The sequence below is a fragment of the Hemitrygon akajei genome, chromosome 4, assembly GCF_048418815.1.
Source record: "Hemitrygon akajei chromosome 4, sHemAka1.3, whole genome shotgun sequence".
NCBI classification, from domain to species: domain Eukaryota; kingdom Metazoa; phylum Chordata; class Chondrichthyes; order Myliobatiformes; family Dasyatidae; genus Hemitrygon; species Hemitrygon akajei.
The window spans coordinates 147,134,782-147,158,542 of NC_133127.1; the positions used below are offsets into that span (position 1 = coordinate 147,134,782).

Consider the following 23,761-nt stretch of genomic DNA (forward strand, 5'->3'; position numbering starts at 1 on the left):
TTAATGATATGTTGGACTATAATGAAACAGCCTTCTACTATTATGTGCACTACGATGTACCTTTCTAATTACTCCAGTGATTTCCTGTTGCCTGCAAATACACAATATTTTCAAAGCAAATGTAATGGTTATTTAGGGTTCTTAGTTATACTGACTGCAGCTGCATGGTCACTGATAAATTAACTGTAAATTGCTGGCAGATTGCAGATTGATAATAACATTTTATAATCACTATTTCCAAACATTTGCTCTGAATTCAAACTTTCAGAGCTATTGGTCGCTAAGATCCAGATGTGAACATTGTATTTTTGTAGAGTTTTATGAATAGGATGAGACAAGAGGTATTGACCCCTTTCCCTGAAGAAAGTCCAGGTAAAATGGAATCACAATAAATCAGTCGCCAGGAGAAACTTGTCTGAGAAACTTTATCATATACATAACATAGAGATATAGATTACTGATCAATTATCTTATTATCTAAGACAGCAAAAAAAACAAAAAATTATCACCTCTATTAACCTTTTCTTCTTTTCACTCTCCCTTTCTTTCTGTACCTGTTGATAAATTAGAACTTAATCCACAAGTGAAGCATTGTCACTATCTTGGAACATTAACCCTGCTTCTGTCTTCTTGGATACTGCCCGATATCCTGTGTAGTCGCAATATTTTCTGTCTCATAGTTTAGAACTATATTCAAAGATATGCCAACAAATTCATGGAAATAATGGTAAAATTGCTATTATAATGAAACTCCCTTCTATGTGTTAAATTTAACCATTCATATTTCATCATTTAGATTTTATAATTATACCTTGCTTAACTTCCCACTGTGGCGACCCACTTCCCAGCGCACTCGAACCGGCTCACAAAGCGGTGCGCGCCGGCATTGAGGCCGGGCCCAAAGAGGGCGCCCAGCCTGCTTCACCAGCAAGGGGAAAAGCCTGCGCGCGGGACGGGACTGTGAATACGCGCCCCCTACAGCATTCCCGCCCTCCCCGGGCGGGATCATGAAGGCTTTAAAGTGAGGCCACTAAGTTTGAATAAACCTCTTTTGTAACTGCAGCTCACCGACTCCATGTCGTTATTGCAGTGCTGCGTGTAGCACACCGCTACACCACCATTATTTTCATTCAGGCTCCTCTCTTTGGGAGCTAAGTCTGAAGCTGGGCTCTCCTTCAAGTTTTTTTTGAGCTTCACCCTAAGATTCGATAATAAGAATGCTATCGGGTGCACAACATTTTGGATTCAATCTCTTAGAATGTGAAATTCAAACATTGTTAAATATAAAACTCTCTTTATTTCTAATCCATATCAGTTGCATTAAATAAGAATCAGATATTATAACAGGAATCTGTTGCTGATCGTACCAGAGGATATCAGGACAAAGATCATATTGCACATTTGAGAACTGAGTTCAAAGTATTTATCTTATAATTGTAGCTTTGAACCTTTCCTTTTGTTTTCTGATTGGTTGTTTCCTTGGAGTGAACAGAGACAAAGCAACTGGAAGCTATTGTCATCTGTTTCAATGATGATATTAAAAAGTAAAATTACCAATAACCCACAAGCAGAGAAAGCAATGATCAGTTTCCAAACTAAGTTTTCTCCAAGAGCATATAATTTAACTCTTGTGTCAGAAAAATATATCATTTTACACCCTGTCTTGAGGTGCTTCTATTTGTAAGTAATTCTCTACATTGTGCATATAAATTCTGCTATCTCTGTTCATCGCTATACAAACAAATGGTCAGATGGTGAGTAATGCAGGAGTTACATTTGAATATTCTGAGTCACTCATTTTATGACACTGTTAAAAATGGTTTCCCTTTGACCATCAAAAGGAAATCATTAATTGTATTCGTGGGTTAATAGATTTAATTTTTTTATTTTTTAATTGCTATGTGCATTATTTTCTGAGCAACTGGCTCCTTAAATGCTCATTCTGACTTTGCTAAGCAGTGCCAAATGGTAAGAGGCGACTACCTTCACTCAATTATATTTAATTCAGTTATGTGGGGAACACAAACATCACTGACCACACCACCATCTGCCCCAAACTGAAGTGAGACTCCATCACTCAGTTCTTTCTTCAAGGAGACCAAACCCTATTGCTGAGCCATCTAAGGAAGGACGAGGAGTAGCACATCAAGCAGGATGTTATAGGAAAGCAAAATTGCAGACCAAAGGAGAGGTTTAGGGAAGACATTTCAGCCCTTACAGTCCAGAAAGATTTTATTTAATATGTCAGATCTGTGGTTAAATTTGAGAATGGTGCATTGCAATTTATTCTTCTTCTCAGAAGCTGAAGGTGAATTTATTTCATAATTGCAATCCAAATATGTGCAATCTTCTAAAAATATTTAGTTTTAGAAAAATGTTGGCAAGCAGGCTATGTGAAACACTTAATCAATAAGACAGGTGGCAAAAAGCAATTTTGATTTTAGGTTGATTAGCCTAATTTCCATTATTTTTGGAATTAATTATTAAAGCAGAATATTTGGAAAGTCATATAATCAGACAGAACTAATGAAGGGGAAACAATATCTGATACTTCTCTGAAAAATTGAGCAGAGTTGATAGAACAGAATTGATAGATGTAATATAATTTGATTTTCAAAAGTTATTTAGCAAGATACTGCACAGAACATTGCTTTGCAAGATAAGCTCATGGTGTGGAAGGTAATACAGTATATTGGCATGGATAGAGCACTGGATAATACATGGGGATAAGGGGGATATTTTCAAGTACTCAATTTGTAATCACTCCCAATTTATATAACCTCCTAAAGATCAGTGTGCTGGGACCATGGCCGTGAATTAGAATCAAACTCGTTTAATGTCACTGGCATATGTTGTGAAATCTATCTTTTTTTGTGGCAGTAGTACATTGCAATACATAATAAAATGTTAAGTGTGTGTCTTCAGGCTCCTTTATCTCATCCTTGATGGTAGCAATAAGAAGAGGTAGGCAACTTTCAGATGGCAGGGGTAGGCAACCGTGGCTGACAAGGGAAGTTAAGGACTGCATAAAAGCCGAGGAAAGGGCATATAAGGTAGCAAAAGTGAGTGGGAAGCTTTTAAAATAAAAGAAAAGGCAACTAGAAAAGCTATAAGAAGGGAAAAGATGAAATATGAGGGCAAAGTAGCCAATGATATAAAGCAGGATACTGTAAGTTGTTTTCTGTTATATAAAGAGTAAAAGGAAGGTATGAGTTGATATTGGACCACTGGAAAATGATGCTGGTGAGGCAGTAATGGGGGACAAAGAAATGGCAGATGATCTTAATGGGTACTTTGCATCAGTCTTCACCGTGACAGACACTCATAGTGTGCCAGAGGTCCATGAGTGTCAGGGAGCAAGAATAAAGGGCATCACTATTATAAAAGAAAAACTTCTAGGCAAGCTCAAAAGTCTCAAGGTGGATAAGTCACCTGGATCAGATGGACTACAAACTCCTGAGAAAGGTTGCTAAAGAGATAATGGATGCATTGGTCATGATCTTTCAAGAATCACTTGATTCTGGTGTGGTCCCGGAGGACTGGAAGATTTCAAATGTCACTCCACTCTTTAAGAAGGGAGGAAGGCAAAAGAAAGGATATTATAGGCCTGTTAGTCTAACCTCAGTGGTTGGGAAAGTACTGGAGTATATTATTAAGGATGAGGTTTTGGGGTACTTGAAGACTATTGATAAAATAAGTCAAAGTCAGGGTGGTTTCTGTAAAGGGAAAACTTGCCTGTGAAATCTGTTAGAGTTCTTCGAGGAAGTAACACGCAGGGTGGACAAAGGAGAGGTAATGAATGTCATTTACTTGGATTTTCAGAAGGCATTTTATAAGGTGCATCATGAGGCTGCTTAACAAGATAAAATCCTATGGTGTTACAGGAAAGATACTGGCATGGATAGAGGAATGGCTGATAGGCAGGAGGCACTGAGTGGGAATAAAGAGGGCTTTTCTGGTTGGCTGCCATTGACTAGTGGTGTTCTTCAGAGGTCAGTATTGGGACCGCTACTTTTCACATTATTTGCAAATGATTTGGATAATGACTTTGTGGCAAAGTCTGTGGATGATACGAAGATAGGTGGAGGGGAGCTGAGGAAGCAATGCAATTGCAGCAGGACTTAGACAAGTTGGAAGAATTGGCAAAAAACTGGCAGATGGAATACAGTGTTGGAAAATGTATGATAATGCCTTTTGGTAAAAGGAACAACAATGCAGACTATTGTCAAAATGGGGAGAAGGTTCAAACATCAGAGGTCCAGAGGGACTTAGGAGACCTCATGCAGGACTCCCAGAAGTTTCATTTACAGGTTGAGTCTGTGGTAAAGAAGGTAAATGCAATGCAGGCACTTATTTCAAGATGAATAGAATATAGAAACAAGGAGATAAAGCTGAGGCTTTATAAGGCATTAGTCAGGCTGCACTTGGAGTATTGTTAGCAGTTTTGGGCCCCATATCTCAGAAAGGATGTGTTGTCATTGGAGAGAATCCAGAGGAGGGTCACAAGGATGATTCTGGGAATGAAGGGGTTAACATATGAGGAGCATTTGGCAGCTTTGGGCCTGTAGTCACTGGAATTTAGAAGAATGCAGAGGGATCTCATTGAAACCTACTGAATGTTGAAAGGACCCAATAGGGTGGATGTGAAGTGTATGTTTCCTATGGTGGGGATATTCAGAACTAGAGGGCACAGCCTCAAACCTGAGAGGTGACCTTTCAGAACAGAGGTAAGGAGGAATGTTTTTAGCCAGAGTGTAGTGAATCTGTGGAATGCTGTGCCACAGACTGCAATAGAGGCCAAGTCCATGGGTATATTTAAGGCCGAAGTTGATAGTTTCTTGATCTTTCAGGGCATCAAAGGATATGGTGAGAAGGCAGGTGTATGGGGTTGAGTGGGATCCAGGATCAGCCATTTTGGAATGGCAGAGCAGACTTGATGGGCCGAATTGCCTAATTCTGCTCCTATGTCTTATGGTCTTATGGTCTAAGATGGCATGGCCTGGGTGATGCAGGTCCTTAATGATAGATGCCATCTTTTGGGGTACCACATTTTGAAGATGTCCTCAAAGGTCAGTGCCTATGATGAATGAGCATACAACTTTCTGCAGCTTTTTCCGATCCTGTGCAGTGGCTCCTCCAAAAGAGACTGTGATGTAGCCGGTTAGAACAGTGGTCCCCAACCTCCGGGCTGCGGACAGATACTGGGCCACGATGCATGCAGGGGTGCAGCAGTAGCCCACACATCTTTAAGAAAAAAGCCGAAATAAACAAGCTAATTAATTAGATGCCCCCGTCACGTAATTAATTAGCTTGTTTATTTCAGCTTTTTTCTTAAAGATGTGCGGGCTACTGCTGCACCGCTGCACGCTTCATGGCCTGGAGGTTGGGACCACTGGGTTAGAATACTCTCTATGGTACATCAGTAGAAATTCATGAGAGTCTTTAGTGATACACCAATTCTCCTCAAACTCCTCGTGAAATATAGTCATTGTCATGCCTTCTTTGTAATTGCATCAATATGTTCAGTCCAGAATAGATATTCAGAGATCTTGACACCCAGGAACTTGAAACTGCTCATCCTTTCCACCACTGATCCCTCCACTTCTCCTTCCTGAAGCCCACAATCAATTCTTGGTCTTATTGACAGTAAGTGCAAGGTAGTTATTTTGACTCCACTCAACCATCTGATCTATCTCACTCCAGTACACCTCCTTGTCACCATCTGAAATTCTGACAACAATGGTTGTGTCATTGGTAAATTTGTAGATGGTGCTTGAGTTGTGCCTAACCACACAGCTGTGTAGAAAGAGTAGAGCAGTGGGCTAACTATGCATCCTTGAGGTGCATCAGAGTTGATTGCCAGTGAGGAAGAGATGTTATTTCCCATCTACACTGTACAATATACATTAATGATTTTGAGGAAGGAAGTGAATGTGCTGTATTCACATTTGCAGATGAAACAGGCACTGTCTGCTACACCTGAACTTGATCACCTGTAAATTTGCTGATCCAGTTAATCATATTATCACCCAGATCATTGATTAGAGGCATTCAAATATGGTTCAGTATTATAATCCCAGATACAGAGCATTTCTTACATTGAAAGCTTATGCAGGTTGGGTACATTTTCATTGGAGTTTGGATGAATAAGAGAACAGTTTATTCAAATGTAAACACAAAGTACACTGCAGATGCTGTGGTCAAATCAACACTTACAACACGCTGGAGGAACTCAGCAGGTCGGGCAGCATCCGTTGAAACTAGCAGTCAACGTTTTGGGCCGAGACCCTTCATCAGGACTCGAAATTAAGATTCTTAGGATCCTTGAGGCTTGGTGGGCCGAATGTTGGGAAGAAGAGTCTTTAACCAGAGGGAATAAAGTCTAAGGATTTTGTATCTGAAAGGATTGTGAGCCTTTGGAATTTCTTGCCCCATATTGTAGAGATTGAAATATATTCAAAGCTGAAATAATTAGTTTCTCAGTTGATAGTGGAATCAAGGTAATGGAGATAAGGTGGAAGATGGATGCGGGAAGTTTGATCAGCCATGATCTTACTGAATTGCAGAGCAGGCTCGAGGTCCAAGCTGTGGAAATGAACATTTTCACATTTTCCCATATTGTTTACCAGATCTTTGTTCACTAACTTCACTATCTCTTTATGGGCTCTACACAGCTTGCTTTTCTACCTATTTTTGTCTCATTAGCAGATGTAGCAACTATACCTTTAGCACCTCTGTCTGAGTAATTTTTATTCATGTTGAAGCCCTGGCACTGATCCCTGAGATGTCATTGAGACATGGTCGAAAGATAAGCAGGAATGGCAGCTCAGTATCTCAGGGCGGTGAGGCAGTGGGGGATGTAAAATAGAAGGTGGCTTTGCAGTGCTAGACAAGGATTGTCAGTGTTGTGTCTGTGCAGCTACATATCAATTAAATAAAAACACGCGCTTGGGAGATGGCTTTAACTGGTGTAGTCACATTGCAGTGAGAGAGAGAACAATGTGCATGCATAGTCAACAGATCAATATGTATGCATAGGCAACAGTCTATACATAGTGCTAAGGGGAGTCATTGCTGTAAAAGAAATAGATCCATACATTACACTTCCTCCCCCTTTAGATTAATGCAACATAAAACTGTAAATGTAACAAGCATTCAATTTCCATTTTACAAACCATATTCTGATAAACATGCTTTCACAATAATGGTCCTTAATTAAATTCTCTTTACTAAAGGTTCAGTCTTTTGGGTGGCACTCTGTTTCTTTCAGGATAGAGCCTCTGGACCTGTGGAGTGGCATTAGGTTTGGTAGGTGTATTATCTAAGACAACGTTCTCAGTTTCCCATGTCACGTTGCAGTCAGTGACATGATCATCACTGAGAGGTTGGTCCAGTGGCTGTAATGCGTCTGTCTTCTCGGACGCAGTCAGTTTCAGATGTGTTCGGCTGCGCATCCAGTATCTGGTCCACATGATATCTTCACGTTTGAGCTCCACCATCCGCTGTGTTCATCAGTGGTTCAGTTCTTGTATTGTGGTCTGTGTTACCCAGCTCCAAATTCAATTTTTCATCAGACACATCTATCGTGAGCCATATGATTTTGTGATCTGCTTCAGTAATACTTTACTGTTCTAGGCATGACAGATCACATTTGTCTGAGTCTGTGTTGTCTGAATCTGTTTCACATTCAGTCACTTTATGCACTTGCTTAGTTTTGTGTTTGAGACTTTTCACTCAGTTGTGCTTTTTGTCTGCCTTGCACACTCTCTCTATGTGACCTTGTCTGTGACACTTTCTGCAGACTTTTTCTTTGAACCAACAGTCATTTGCATCAGGGGAGGATTTGCCACATCGTAACATTTTTGGCTTTTTGCACCATTCGGGGACATATTGTGCATTTCACATTTTAAACTATTTTTTCTGTAGTTCCTCTGCATCCTTTGCTGTAGTCTGTAATGATATTGCAGTGGTCAATGTCCAATCTAAGGTTCGGACTTAGAGACAGTAGCCTCATTTGAGTGCTTTGACTACACATGCCTCATACAAGCCTATCCCTTAATGCACCAGAAAGTCTATCTCTAAAGTCATAGTACTGTACTGGGAAAGTTTGCGCAGTTCTGCAATGTATTCTTTGACTGGTTCCTTTTGTAAAATATAAATCTCTCAGCTATTACCAGTGGTCTAGGGCTCAAGTGATTTGTAAGATCGTAACAATTTTGTCCAACATCTTGCTTGCTGGCTTTTCAGGGGTTACTGTTGCTTAAGTGACTGTACGTTCTAGCACCCATTGAGCTAAGAAGCGTGTGGGCTTTCTTCTCCTCATCCATATTGTTCACATTACAATACAGTCAATGTATGACTCCCAGCCTTCATTAGCACTCTCAAATTTGTCAATGTTCCCAGCTGAAGCCATTGTCATGTTATTTTCACTTTACCTTTGCTAGTTGTGCATCTCTCACTGTCTACTGTGCAGTTGCTCACACATGCCTTTGTTAGTGTCCGTGACAGCTTTCTTGGTACTGTTTAACTCTTCCCTCTCACCGTCTCATTCTGTAACTGTCGGTGCAGTTGGTGATATTCCCTGACATTCAGGTTTGTACTCATCGCCAATTTGTCGTGTCTATGCAACTACATGTTAATTGAATAAAAGTATGATAGCTTAACTGGTGAATTCACATTGCAGAGAGAGAGAGAGAGAGAAAACGTGCATACGTAGACAACAGATCAATACGCATGCATAGACGACAGTCCATACATAATGCTAAGGGGAGTCACTGCTCTAAAAGAAATAGATCCATACATTATATTCAGCAAGACCAATGAGCTGATTATAGATTTCAGGAGAAGGAAATCAGTGATTGCTGAGCCAGCACTTATCAGAGGATCAGAGGTGGAGAAGGCTACCAACTTTAAATCCCTAGGTGTTATTATTTTGGAGGACCTGGCCTGGGCCCAGCACATAAGTGCAATTATGAAGAGAGCATGGCAGCACCTCTACTTTCTTAGGAGTTTGCGGAGATTTGGCATGACATCTAAAACTTCGACAGCCTTCTATAAATGTGTAATGGAAAATGGATCTCAGGGTTGTATTTGGTGACATTATTTATACTTTGATAATAGAAAAAAGTACTTTACTTCTACTTTATTACTTCAATATTGAAGGAGGTCATCCTAAGAGTCTTATCAAGGGAGGTCATAAAGGTAGAGATTCAAAACAAAAAGTGTGTTGTCATTTTGCTGGGGATGTATTATAGACCAGTTTCCAGTCAACAAGTGACAGAAGAACAGATATGTGAGCAAAACCAAGAGATGGTTTTTGCTCACATCCCGTTGGGGATTTAAATTTCCCAAATATTAACTGAGATTGACAGGCTCAGCAGGGGGAGGGGCGTGGGTAAAATTTCTGAGGTGTATTCAGAAGAGCTTTATGACCCCACTAGAGTAGATCCACTATGTAGAACATGGTGGAGCCTTACTTACCTTGAGGAATGTAGCCTCAAGCTGGAGAGAGTGAAAGTGGATAACATTTTGATGATAGTGACTATAATTCCATATATTTCAATGTGGTTATAGAAAAAGATAGTGGTAAACCAAGAATAGAGGTCTTAAATTATAGGAAAGCCAATTTTATTAGAAAATAGATAGAATCAGAAAAAGGCAGGCTAGGGGTGCCGATTTATTGGTAGGCCTGTATCTGCATGGTGGGAAACATTGAAAGAATAAATGAGAGTTCAGGACCTACATATTCCTAAAAGTGTGACAGCCATGGGCGACAAGCTCAGGGAACCCTGGATATCAAGGGATATCAAGGGTTGATTAGAGAGAAAAAAAAGGAGGCATATTCCAGGTATAAAATACTAAATATGGAGGAGTCCTGTAGGCAGAAAGGGGTCAGGAAATATCACTAGCTGTCAGGATCAAGATAAATCAGTAAATATTTCACACGTGTCTGAAGGAAAAAAGTAACTAGGGAAAGAAGAGGGTTCATAGGGACAGCAGGAGCAATCTGTGGGTGAGGTCCTAAATGAAATCCTTTCCTCATTGTTCACAAAGCAAATGGACTTTGTAGTTGAAGAACTCAGCAATCAAAGAAGTGAAATTCCTGTGCAAGTCTCCGTGAATAAAGAGGAGGTACTTGATGTCTTAGTGAACTTGAAGGTAAATAAATCACCAGGGCAAATCAGTCTTATCCTAGGCTGTTGTGGGAGTCTGGGCAGCTGCTCTGGCTGAGATTTGTCAATCATCACGGGCAACCAGAGAGGTACCAGGTGACCAGAAAATTTAGTCCCCCTTTTCAAAGAAGGTAGTGTGGAAAAGCCTAGCGATTACAGACAATGAGTCTAGTACCAGTAGCAGGGAAATTATTGGAAAAAAATTCTGAAGCATGGGATGAGCGATCACCTGGAAAGACAGGAACTAATCGGAGATAGCAAATGTTGCATTGACAAGGAAGATCTTGGCCAAAAATCTAGACTCGTTATGCCCTTTCTCTATTTTCTTTAGACTTCTATCCTGTATCCATGCCAATATGTTACTTCCTACAATATGATCTTTAATTTTCCACAATAACTTTAGATACAGCATCATATAAAATGTCCTCTGGAAATCTAGGTATCATACAACTACTAGCTCCTGTATAGTTCCACTGAAATAGACAAACATGATACCCCTTTCACAAAACAAAGTTGACTTTGCCTAGTTATGTTGATTTTTTTTAAATGTCCTTGCGAGTTAATAAGGAATTCTGGAGTATTAAAAATGAACACATCCACTGTCTCGATAGCCACTTCATTTAGAGAAAATCAAGGCAAAGTGTTACAATTCCACAGCTCCAGTGTAAACATAGACTTCGTTTACTTTTAAAATTACTCTACATTATGTCAAAACCATAGATAAAAAATGAAGTAAAACGTCTTATGTCTTTGGATGGAAGTTTGTTTTTTGTATAGAGGTACCGGCTGAAAGTTTAGGCATTCACCGTGCATTTTGATGGTGAAGGATATCAGAATCAAAATCAGGTTTAATAACTTCAGCAGTGAAATACTGTGCTATTTATTGTTCTGCGGTAGCAGTACATTGCAATGGTAGGCCTCCGTTAGTCTCGATAGACTATGGATTTGCACCTTGGAAAGTTTCCAGGGCGCTAGCTTGGGCAAGGTTTTTTTTTATGGAAGACCGGCAGTTGCCCAAGCTGCAAGTCTCCCCTCTCCACACCACCAATTTTGTCCAAGGGAAGGGCATTAGGACCCATACAGCTTGACACCGGTGTCGTCGCAGAGCAATGTGTAGTTAAGTGCCTTGCTCAAGGACATACACGCAGCCTCAGCCAAGACTCGAACTAGTGACCTTCAGATCACTAGGCGAATGCCTTAACCACTTGGCCATGCGCCAACACACATTGCAATACATAGTAATAATAACTATAAATTACAATAAGAAGTACATATTAAAATAAATTAAATAAGTAGTGCAAAAAGAGAGGGAAAATACTGAGGGAAGTGTTCATGGATTCATTGTCCATTCAGAAACCTGATAGCGGATGGGAAGAAGCTGTTCCTGAAAAGTTGAGTGTGTGTCTTCAGGCTCCTGTACCACCTCCTTCATGATAACAATGAGAAGAGGGCACGTCCTGGGTGCTGGAGGTCCTTAATGATGGATGTCACATTCTTGAGGCATCGTCTTTTGAAGCTGCGCTGGATGCCAGGGAAGCTAGTGCCCACGATGGAACCGTCTGAGTTTAAAATTTTCTGCAGCTTTTGCTGATCCCAAAGAGTGGCCCCTCCATACCTCATGACAACACAACCAGCTAGAATGCTGTCTGTGGTACATCTGTAGAAACTTGCGAATGTCTTTGGTGGTATACTACTTCTCCTCAAACTCCCAACATATGGTAAGATATAGTCACTGTCATGCCTCCTTTATAATTGCATCAATATGTTGGGCCCTAGATAGATGCTCAGAGATGTTAACACCCAAGAACTTGGAACTACTCACCCTTTCCGCTTCTGATCATTTAATTTACTAATCTATTCCATAAGGAAATTTGTTTCCCTTTTTTTTTCATAGTAATCTCCATTCCAATCTGCCACCTAGATCAATGCTGTTGTTGGTTTCTGTACTTGGATCCAGCAGCGTGTTTAGGGTTGTTGGGGGAAATTCCACTTACAATATAAGAATGCTGAAACAACAGATGAAAATCTGTAACGTCTTGGCAGATACTTATACACCAAAGAAATTCTAATCCAAATATTTCAGAACTGATTCACTGTCATCTTTGGTTGTGTTTTTGCTGTTAGGACGAGGCAGTTCAAAAAGCTGAAATTGAAGAAGCCGAAGAAATTTCTGGACAAGTTTAAGTGCTAATAATTCAGGGCATGTTTTGATTTTCACTTGCGAGTGTTTTCTTTTGAAGTATTTAGTTATAAGTGTACATGGCATATCATCAAAGCTCTCACATTTTATGGTGACAGTTTACTATATTTATCTATTTGTTTTTCTTATACTTTAAGTGTAATTGTGAAGAATATGCTATTCAGCATGTTGCAGAGCAAAGCTTGACAACTCAGTTTAACACAAACAACGCAAACATACAGCTAGTGCCTGTACTGTTGGAAGTGCCACCAAGTTCAAAAAGAGCAGTTTGGGTACTCTGTATGTCATTGTAAATTGCTATTGTGGGTCTTGGTTTCTGACTGCTTCTTTGGATAATTGAAAATAAATACCGAGGGGCAGCAAGATTTGTGTTAAAATTCACACACACATAAACACTCACATACAAATATGCATTCCAGGTATTGGAATTGGCTCCACTTTAAAGCGATAAAGCATCTTGTATACTATAAAATAGACCTTTGTTTCATTACTATTGGATATGGTTGTTGCGATGTGTCTTGTGTAGTGGGTAGTGCTTGTCGCCCTCACTTTCAGTTTCCACCACTGTCTAACAGTCTTCCAAAAAGGAGAGCGGAATGTGTAAGTCTCTCTCTGCCGGAACATAGCAACTCCAGTAGCAAGCCGTATGTACCGCCTCCTCGCTGGCGACAGGTGGAAACTGAACTCCTTTCGGAGAACTACAGAGGATGGGGAGGAGGTGTGGCTCCTGCACATATAGCACGCAGGCTCGTCAGTGTGGGGACATGCCCTGGTGCTCATGAACCGGATCCTCAGCTGTGGGTAAGTAGCCCCGGGAGAGACGAAGGCTACAGGAGTAAACCAAGATAGCAAATCCGGAGTGGAGCCCCTCAGGCGGCTGGACGTCTTTGAACATCCGTCTGGCAGCTCCTGCAGCCAAGCTGGTGCCAGACGTATCGCTTCATAAGCTTTCCTTTGGACTACACTTGTGAGGTCAAGAGAAGGATCCTGATGACTGGGCATCTCAGGATCTCCATACCTTCTACCCAGGCTTGTGATGATGATCATCACCCATTGTCCTTCGAGACAGACGGATACCAACCATGGTGGTAACAAGGACACCATTATATTGTCCATTCTGTCTTGCATTTATGAACTTGGTAAGCAATCTCTGAACAACTATAGCCGTTCTAGTGAAGGTGCTCCCACACTGTTGCTGAGAAAAGAGCTTGAACATCTTGATCCAGTGATAATGAAACTGGATGGAACTCTGGATGGAACAGAGATGGAACTGGCAATACTCAACAGATCTGGGATTATTGGTGAAGTGAGAATAAATTGTTGTTTAATGCCAGTGATTTTTCATTAAAATAGAGAAAAGCTAGAGATAAACAGTTTTCAAGATGCAAAGATAAGAAAGAAGGTAGCAGAGAACAACATGAAATTTCATGACATATGCCCGTGATATCAAACCTGATTCTGATACTGAAAGTTCAGATTCAGATTTATCACATACATCGAAACATACAGTGATATGTGTCGTTGTGTTAACAACCAACACATCTATGGACGTGCTGGGGGCAGCCCACAAGTGTCACCACACATTCCACACCAACATAGCATGCCCACAATGCTCAGCAGAACAACAGAGAACACAACAAAACACAAGAAGACAACAGCAAAGCAAGTCTCTTTCTTCCCTCTCACCCACCCACACACATAGACAGTCCTCTTCCTCCAGGACTGGACTCCAGGCTTCCAGCTTTCATTTGCCAGTCTCCACAGTTTGTCCATTGGGCTTCAACTTCCGAACTTCTGATCAAACTTCAAGCTTCGATCTTCATTATCAACCCCTGGACAAGCTGATGATGGGACCTCGAACTCTGAATGCTCATGCTTCCTCATGCCTCCTGCTCACGTAAAGAAAGTTCTATTATTTGGCAGAAACCAAGTGTGATTAAGTGATAGTAGTTATAGAAGGAAACTGAAATTAGGTCTGGAGGAGGTGTGATTGAGGAAAGCAATTATCTGCAAAGACCAAACAGACACACTGAATGTTGGAAATCTGAAACAAAAGCACTGAAAATGCAGATTATCTGAAATTGTTGTGCTCAGTGTTGAGCCTGGAAGGCAATAGAGAAGATAAGAAACTGCTCCTCAAGCTTACATTGCATTTTGTTAAAACTGTAGAAGGCCAATTACAGAAGTTTGAGAGGGAATGACACAGAGAATTGTATCTGGAAACTTCAGATCATTTTTGCAGACTGAATGCTGCCATTCTGCAAAGTCATTGTCCAATTTACATTTGGCTTTCTTGTAGATCAGTGCTACTTCATCTGGAAAGTATTAGAGTCATACAGCCATAGAAAACTACAGTACAGAAATAGGCCTCTCACCCCATCCAGTCTGTGCTGAACTACTTCAAATGCCCAGTCCCATCAACCTACACCGGAACCTGGCCCTCCATCCCCTCCCATCCATATACCTATCCAAACTTCTCTTGATCATTGAAATCAAAATCTCTTCCACCACTTGCACTGGCAGATCATTCCATACTATCACCACTCTCTGAGTGAAGAAGTTTCCCCTCATGTTCCCCTTAAACATTTCACCTTTCACCCTTAACCCATGAGCCCCTAGTTGTTATCTCACCCAAGTTCAGTGGAAAATGCCTATTTGCATATACCCTATCTATACCCCAGATAATTTTGTAAACCTCTATCAAATCTCCTCTTAATCTTTTACGTTCTAGGGAATAAAGTTCTAACCTATTCAATCTTTCTTGTAACTTGGGGCCTCCAGTGCCGGCAACATCCTTACAAATTTTCTTTGTATTATTTCAATATTATTTACATATTTCCTGCAGGTAGATGATGAAAACTGCATACAATGCTCCAAATTAGGCCTCTCCAATGTCTTGTACAACTTCAGCATAACTTCACAACTGTTGTTCAGATGTTGAAAGGTGAGAGGGAGGTGATAAAGAGACAGATGTGACATCTCATCTGTTTGATGCCATGTGAGGGGGAGTGGTTATTAGCGGAAATGGGAAGTTCATACAGAGTGCTTTGAAGAAATGATCCTTACAGAATGCAGATGGGGGAGAGGAGGAGAAGTTGTTTCTAGCAGTTTTACCATTTTAGAAGTGTGAGAAATTACAGAGATGAACCTGGAGTATGGTGGGCAGATATGGGAGTTCGTTTAGGAACTTCAGCAGGCCGGAAGAGAAGACTTTAGTGCTCACATTCTGATCGTGGGAGGCAATAAAGTGGGCAAACTATACACAGCAATAAATAGCTGTTATGTGAAATACTATTTAACAGTGCAACACCTTTATGTGGGTAAGGGCAGTAATTGCATTAATCCTAACTGTTACAATATTACACACTCAGAGAAAATAATGAATCCCAAAGTATTTGACTGTGCAAGTTTCAGAAATACCAAGTGTTTATTTTTTTCATAAATGGCAAGGTTTTGTTTCTTCGGTTAATTCCAGTGATTTAAGGTAATGGGTTCAAGTCCTGCTCCAAAAGACTAAACCACCAAAATCTCCATTGCAGAACTTAGGCAATGCTATTGAAATGCTGAGGCTCCATTTGCTCTTTAACATGAATGGATAGGATCCCAGTGGCACTATATTGAGGAAGAGCAGCAAAATTATCCATAGTGACCTGATTAGTATTTATCTCTCGATCAGTACATCTGGGAAAGTTATCTGGATGTGCTCACGCTGCTCTTAATGGGAGCTTGTTTCAGGAAATTGACTGCCAATATGGTGTCATGCTTATACTTCAGAAGTATTTCTTTGGCTTTAAAGCTCATTGAGACATCCAAAAACAAATGGAACAGCCCTATATAAATGGGAGTCTTTCTTTTTTTCAGAGGTAAATGTCTTTTTCTTGCTATTTCTATTCAAAGCAAGTGAAATCTCTTAGAAGAAATACTCTTCAACTTGCTGGATGAAACACTTCTGTGATCCACTCAGTAGGGCTGGCATTGTGTATGGAAATTGGTTTGAAACACGTCTCTAGTTCTTGGCTACCTTTTTTTTAACCAAGGAGTTCAAAATATAACATTGGAAGGGAAAGGTATTCATAATTATCATTTCCTAATGAAATAGATATCCAAATGTTAGTGGTGCAGTATTAATAACATTTCTAATCAATTGAACACATTGCGATTTAGAGAAATTTTATTAAATGTGAGAAGGAAAAAACGGTTACACAAGGACAATGCATGCACTATATAATTCTTCTTAACAAACAAAAACCCTCTCAAGTGAGCCCTTTGCTATAACAAAAACAAGTCATTGCTGCAGTAATGATTTAGAGTTTACAGCTTTCATTTGTTATATTTCTTCAATAGCCGTTGTGTTGAGATTAACTGCTTAAATGGTTTGCAGCTGTCTGTTATGAATTAGGGGAGTTTAATCAAAGTATTTCTAATGTAGAGTGCAATGATAATACACTGGGGATATACTATTTAAAAGATAATGATGGTTTCAGAAGATCACTGTAGTAATGCTCAGTGCCTTCAGCACCAGATTTGTTGTTGTACTGAATTTCCTTAATGGACCAGTGAAAACCTGCCTAATGTGGGATTGTTTGATGGGACTGACAGAACTGGAATTAGCCCATTGCTGTTTACTGCACACAGCCATTAAGATTAATTGCTGCCAGATAATTTTGACTGTTTTTATCTGCAGGAAAGAAAGTGTCACTAATGGTTTCATAAATTGGGTTGCTACTAATGGTGGTGGAAAGCGACCTGTGCAGCAAAGCTTACTTATAGTGGTTGGTCCCTACCTGCTGATTGGTTATGTTTTACTGAGTAATGGTACAGATCCCAGTTGAAAGATAATAATGAGTGTAAACTCCAGGAAAAGTTTATTTATATTTTTTTAATGGAGTTGACAAATAAAAATAAAATCCTTAAGTTTCTTTTAGAAACTTAAATGGGTTTGTAAGATGTTCTTCATAACCTGAGGCATACCCCAAAATGATAATGTGCCATATTGACCTGATCATAACCAATAGTTCTTGTGAGAGCCTTAAGGGCTCAGTCGTTCAATGCATCCCAGATTTACACTGTGCCATTGTCAATCTGAGATAAGCTATGTGAAGCATGGTAGCACATCATCTTGTGCTATTACCTCAAAGCTCATGATCCTGGTTCAGTCCTGACCTTGGGTGTGATCTATGTTGCATTTGGATGAAATCCATGCAAAGTTGAGTTTCCACATTGTGCCCCAGTTTCCTCCCACATGCCAAAGTCATGTTGAAGATGGTAATATGGGTGAGCGGCAAAAGATTCAAAGGGAAGTGGATGGGCATGCGAGAGAGAATAAGATACAAAGCCATAAGGAAATACAAGAAAGGGAATGCAAATGATAGGATTAATCTGCAAGAGTCCAACATGGACATGATAGGCTGAATAGCCTCTTTGCCATGAAAAAATAACACATAAGCAACTGTGCAATCTTGCAACAGAGCCTAACCATGCTGGGGTTCTTGAGTATCACACTGAGGAATTCACCTCTGTGACTCTGTGGCAGGATGGAATTGGAAAGGTAGATTAAGGATTCCTAAGCTGGAAAGCAGGAAGGAAAAATTCATTTATTCTTTGTATCTGTTTAATTTGATTTTAATGCTCCAATTATTTACTAGCTCTCTAATGCATTTTAATAAATAAGTCTGGGTCATTCTGTATCTGAACCTCAGAGCAGAATAACCAGCAGCAGTGCCCTCCTGTCCATATTACACTGTTCTAAAAATGGAGCAAACTGAGCTAGCCCCACATACCTGGGAAGTGAAGCAGGCACATCTCAGGTATTAGGTGCCGAAGCTCCAACCCCAGAACAACCCAACAGTATTTGACAACTCATGTTTTGAAAGGTTTCTGATCATCAATGGTATTTAAAACTAGTCTAGTAGGTTTAAATAACTAAAAGAAAAATAAATGAGTAAACCAAGATCAAAGCTAATGTTAATTCAACATCTCAATAGATAGGAAATAATCATAACCATTATAATGAAGTAAATAAACTGCTTACTGTATATTCCAAGCAAACTCATCTCCAAACTCCTCAACCTGGAATTCAAAATGGCACTTTGCAAGTTGATCCCTGACTACCTGATCAAAAGAGCACAATCAGTAAGGATAGGCTGTGGCACCTCCGCCATGAATATCCTCAACACTGGTGCCCAATATGGCTACCTACTCTAATCTTTGTACACTCACAACTGTATGATGAAATTTTGCTCTAAATCCATCTATAAGTTTACAAATGATACCACCATAGTGGACCGTATCTAAAATGGTGATGTGTCAGAGAATACAGAAGGGAGATCGAGAGCTTAGTGACATGACAACAATCCTTCCAACCAGCCCTATTCAATTTGTACACCTTTGTTATAATGTGTGCTACCCAAATGATATGGTTCAGCAATTCACATCCTCCTAAGTCGACAAGCGTAAGGAAACAGTATACACTTCTGATAATCGCCATTTCTCTATCTGTCTTGGACATTTAATTCAGTCTCTTCGCTCTTGGGAGAAAACCCTGAAACCTACTGAATAGCACCATGAAACCACCCTCAACACATAAGTTGCAACTATTCACAAAGAAGACCCAGTGTCATATTCTCAAGGGCAATGAAAGTTGAGAAAGAAATTCATGCACAGTCAGCATATCATAAAAAATGAAGGGAAAAAAGCAGGTTATATTTTATTACATCTGCTAAAGCTCACAGATCAAAACTATGCAGTTTCTGTCATGACTGCACTTGGGTATTGTTTTCATTGCAAAGACATATGGGGAAAACATGCAAACATTTATTATTATTATTGTGATATTAAGAAGTAAGATCGTGATTCTTCTCTCCTTAATCATGAAGAAGAGGAACCTTTATCTCTACCTCCATCTTTAGTATGCCTGATGCAGAACGGTTTAATGCCAACACTGGGTCCCAAAATTAACATTTAGGTCAAAATGTGGAATAAAGTACCTGAGTATGTGTTTCTGTGTGATGGGAATCTATATTATATTTTGCTCTTTCTAACAAGGCCTTCGATAAAGTTCCACATGAGAGATTGGTCAAGAAGATTCAATCATTTGGCATTCAGGATGACATAGTGAAATGGATTAGAAACTGGCTTCTCCCGTGAAGCCAGAGAGTGGTAGTAGAATGTTGCCTCTCCGACTAAAGGCCTGTGACTAATGGTGTGTTGCAAGCTGTTTGTCATCTATATCAACAATCTGGATAATAATGTAGATAGATAGACAGATAGATAGATAGAAACTTTATTGATCCCAAAGGAAATTACAGTGTCACAGAAGCATTACAAGTGCACAGATACAAATATTAGAAGAGAGGTAGAAAGAATAAAAAATAAGTTACCACAAGCATCCAACAGGAGGGAGGTCATTACTTCCCCGGCTATAGGTTGACTCATTATAGAGCCTAATGGCCGAGGGTAAGAATGACCTCACATAGTGCTCTGTGGAGCAGCGCAGTTGTCTTAGTCTATTACTAAAAGTGCTCCTCTGTTCAGCCAAGGTGGCATGCAGAGGGTGAAAAACATTGTCCAGAATTGCCAAGATAATTGATAGGGGTATACAAAATTATGAGGGATAAAATATGGTGAATGTATGCAGGCTTTTTCCACTAAGGTTGGGTGAGACTAGAACTAGAGGTCATGGGCAAAATTCCTTCTAATTTTTGATACAGCTGCACAGACTAACCATTGCTCTAAGCAGGAAAATTTTACAAAGCCTGAAAACGGAGCAGAACTTTATTATAAATCCGTTGTCTATTAACACTGTCAGATTAATTTTGCATCCAGATGGAAGATCCTCATTAGATCATTCAAATGTTCCACTTCTATTCTGTTTCTGGATTTATATTTGATTAAATTCATAAAACTGCATTTTGTTTGCAGTCAGGACTAGAAGCTTGAAGTGGTCCAACGATGTCAAGCAGAATTGACAATTCTTTAAATTCTTCATTTCTAAGCATATAGTTCAACATATCAGTGGCCGGCAATTTATTAACAATAGCTACTGACTTTCATTCTGTGTTTACTGTTACAATTTATAATAGTGTTTTATCATGAAACGCTGTCAATATAAATGTGTTAAAACTGAAATGTTTCAAAGTAAAGGTTTAGGTAATTTATTATTTAGAAAATGTATGAATTATATTCATTAACACAATTAATTACAGGGTATTTCACAATTATATTAGCATACAGTTCAATATTATATCATCATAATTACAAAATTGTGTGTGTGTGTGTGTGTGTGTGTGCACTCTTAACTCCTGGTGGAGTTGTCGGAGCACTATCATGACAAGCTTTTTGCACCGATCTTTTGGCTCATCGTACGGCATGTCTTGTGCGTCTGAAACCTGGCGGAGCCCATCCCTCTCCAGGTTTCTGGAGCCGGCTGGATTCGAACTGGGGAGCCTTCGCTCCAAAGTCCGACGCTGATGCCACTACACCACCAGCCAGCCTAATTACAAAATTACATTAGCAAAATTTCACAACTATATTAATATTATAGAAAAGAAAATTCCAGCTGTGCAGTAATGAAGGGTGTGTGCACAGGAGCATTTCTGTTACTGTGTGGCAACGCACCCAAGCAGCTTAGAAGAAACACTGGTCCTGGGTTAAGGGTGAAGGGTGAAATGCTAAAGGGGAACAAGAGAGAAAACGTCTTCACTCAGATGGTAGTGAGAATGTGGAGCAACCTGCCAGTGGAAGCTGATGTGGGTTCAATTTCAATATTTAAGAAAACTTTGAATAGGCGCATGGATAGGAGGGTCATGAAGGGCTATGGTCCAGGTACAGGTCGATGCAACTAGGCAGATTAATAGTTTGGTATGAACTAAAAGTCCAAAGGGCCTGTTTCTGTGCTGTAGTGTTCCATCACTCTATAGGACAGTCATTTCTCTTTTTGGATAAACACTGAAATGGTATAGGTTCACCAGTTTATCCCATTAAATGCATGCAAATAAGTATGAATGTTTAACTTTGTGTACGACAAATGCAGTTTAAAATTAGCAAAGGTTGTCTTTGTGTGTGAATGTTCGTGTATGTGATGTTTTGTTGTTTCCACAATGGCACTGGCTCGGTGAGATGCATATTTACTGCTGAATAAATACTGTATTAAAATAATATTATGTTGCCATGTTTTCCTCTTTACATGGGCTGCATTATTATGTGAGAAATTTTCATTCATTCATAGTGTTGGTTATGGCCTTATCAGCAGGCAAGTCATGGAACATATAGCATTACATGTCCCTTAGCTGAAAATGAAAGTCACACTTATCCTTGCAGAGGGTGATGCTGGAAGATTAATTTTGGTACCAGTCCAAAATCTATAGCAGTTTTCTCACTGCAAACAGTTAAGTCCAGGAGTATGGTCACGGAGAAAATGTGGCAATAATAAGGTCACATTCTACCATTAACGATTACCAGAAACAAGAGAGAATCCAGGGCACATAAGAAAATTACTGAAGTATATAAATACAGTAAACTCTTGTTTATCTGGATTTGGGCATCTGGAATTCTCATGTAACTGGTAATTTTTAATAAAAGAATGTTAAGCAAGTTTTACATTAACCAAGCTTAGCCTTAAAATATAGAACAGCTGTGTAAAACATTGGTATTTATAAGGATAAGCAAATAATATATACTGCAATTCGGCAATCTCTTTCAATATTGTGCATGTTTAGTAAAGTAATGTTTTATTTTTGAGCAAATCTCATGCAACCAGTATGTTCTTGACAACAGCATACCAGTCCATCCCTCACACCAAAGGATACTAGATAGCAGAGAGAATAGAATTTTAGAATAATCTCTTCCCAAGCAAATAGCTATAATATTTTAATGGATCTGGTTTATTATTACAAACATATATTGTGAAATTTGCTGTTTTGCAATAGTGCAATACATAAAAATTATGTAATTATAATAAAAACATATAAAAATAAATATTGCAAAAGAGAGCAAAATAGCAAGGTAGTGTTCATGGGTAAAGAAATATAATAGTGGAGGGGAAGAAGCTCTTTCTAAAATGTTGAGTATGCATCTTCTTGCTTATGTACTCCTCCCTGATGGTAGTAATGAGAAGAGGGCATGTCCTGTGTGTTGAGAGTCCTTCATTATCTTTTGAAGATGTCCTTGATGATGGGGAGGCTAGAGCCTTTGATGGAGCTGAGAGATTAAAAGAAACTTTATTACAAACATTTATATTTGAGTCAATCAAAAATGTTAAAAGCAGTCAGTCTAGTGGTAAATCTGCTACTCTTCATCTGGAGAAATTGTATACACTGCTGAGTTATTCTTTGTCTTCCATGTGACTACGAGTGCAGGATAATGTAGATTGAAGATGGAAAGCTGAAGCTGACAATTTAAATCCATTTCTTCTATACCAGAGTAATATGATTCAGTTTGTTTACAATTTTCTTTTTATTTAGTCCTAATCTCACATGGCGAGATGTGCAGCACCTGATTGTTCAAACCTGCAAAATCACTGACCCCATGAACGAAGGCTGGAAGATTAATGGAGCAGGCTACCATGTTCATCACAAGTAAGAAAGCAATTCATGAAAGATTTTGTTTGTGGAGTTGTGCCTCATATATAAGGAGTAGCAATATGATCAGATTTGGTTGATTGAATTGGAGATGACAATAGTGAAAAAATACCATTAGATCAAAAATGCCCTGGATCATAAATTCAAAATAATAAAGGGAAAAAGTACTCAATGCTGCTTGAAGCAACATAACTGTTTTCTCTATTAATTGCAAGTGTTATCTACATTTGGATATATGTTTGATTAAAATGCTTAGATTTCCAATGTTAGACATATTTTCCTGTTGAAATTATTAAAGATTTCTGTCTGTGAATGAAACTATTTCCTGCAGCAGATCCAAAATGATTTTCGTTAGATTTAACTATGCTCATATGTTTTAGCTTTATGACTAGAAGTGACTGGTTTTCATTTCTCATTGCCCATGGGTTAAACAATGGAAGGCTGTGACACAGATATTTACCATCAGGAGAAAGTTACACTATCACAATAGGAATCTCAGGCCGGTCATACAGGATATGAAGACTGAAGCATTCAAGTGTTGTTACTAAAAGTAGCTCTATGAAGAATAGGGGAAAATAACAATAAAGCATGTATTCTGGCATTAGTGTTTCAAAAAATGAGGCAATTTATAATTAAGGAAGTAGTAACTAGGAAAGTAACAAGAGGACTGGGCAAAGTGAATGTGGATTTAAAAAAGAAACTCATATTTAACACACGTGTTGCGGTTTTTAGAAGCTATAAACAATGGAAAGTATAGGGACAAACCAGTATATTCATTGTCAAGGCCTTTGATAAGGTAGCGCAGAAAAGAA

The 23,761-nt window shown here is 39.3% G+C and overlaps 1 protein-coding gene across 2 annotated transcripts in view; it reads left to right on the forward strand.

Annotated features, from left to right (window-relative positions):
• LOC140726749 (PC3-like endoprotease variant B) overlaps window positions 1–23,761 on the forward strand; it is a 753,656-nt gene that overhangs the window by 515,177 nt on the left and 214,718 nt on the right. For both annotated transcript variants that reach the window (XM_073043532.1, XM_073043531.1), the window contains exon 13: window positions 22,833–22,946. In XM_073043532.1, coding sequence (XP_072899633.1) covers window positions 22,833–22,946 — 114 coding nt within the window. The remainder of the gene's footprint in view (window positions 1–22,832; window positions 22,947–23,761) is intronic.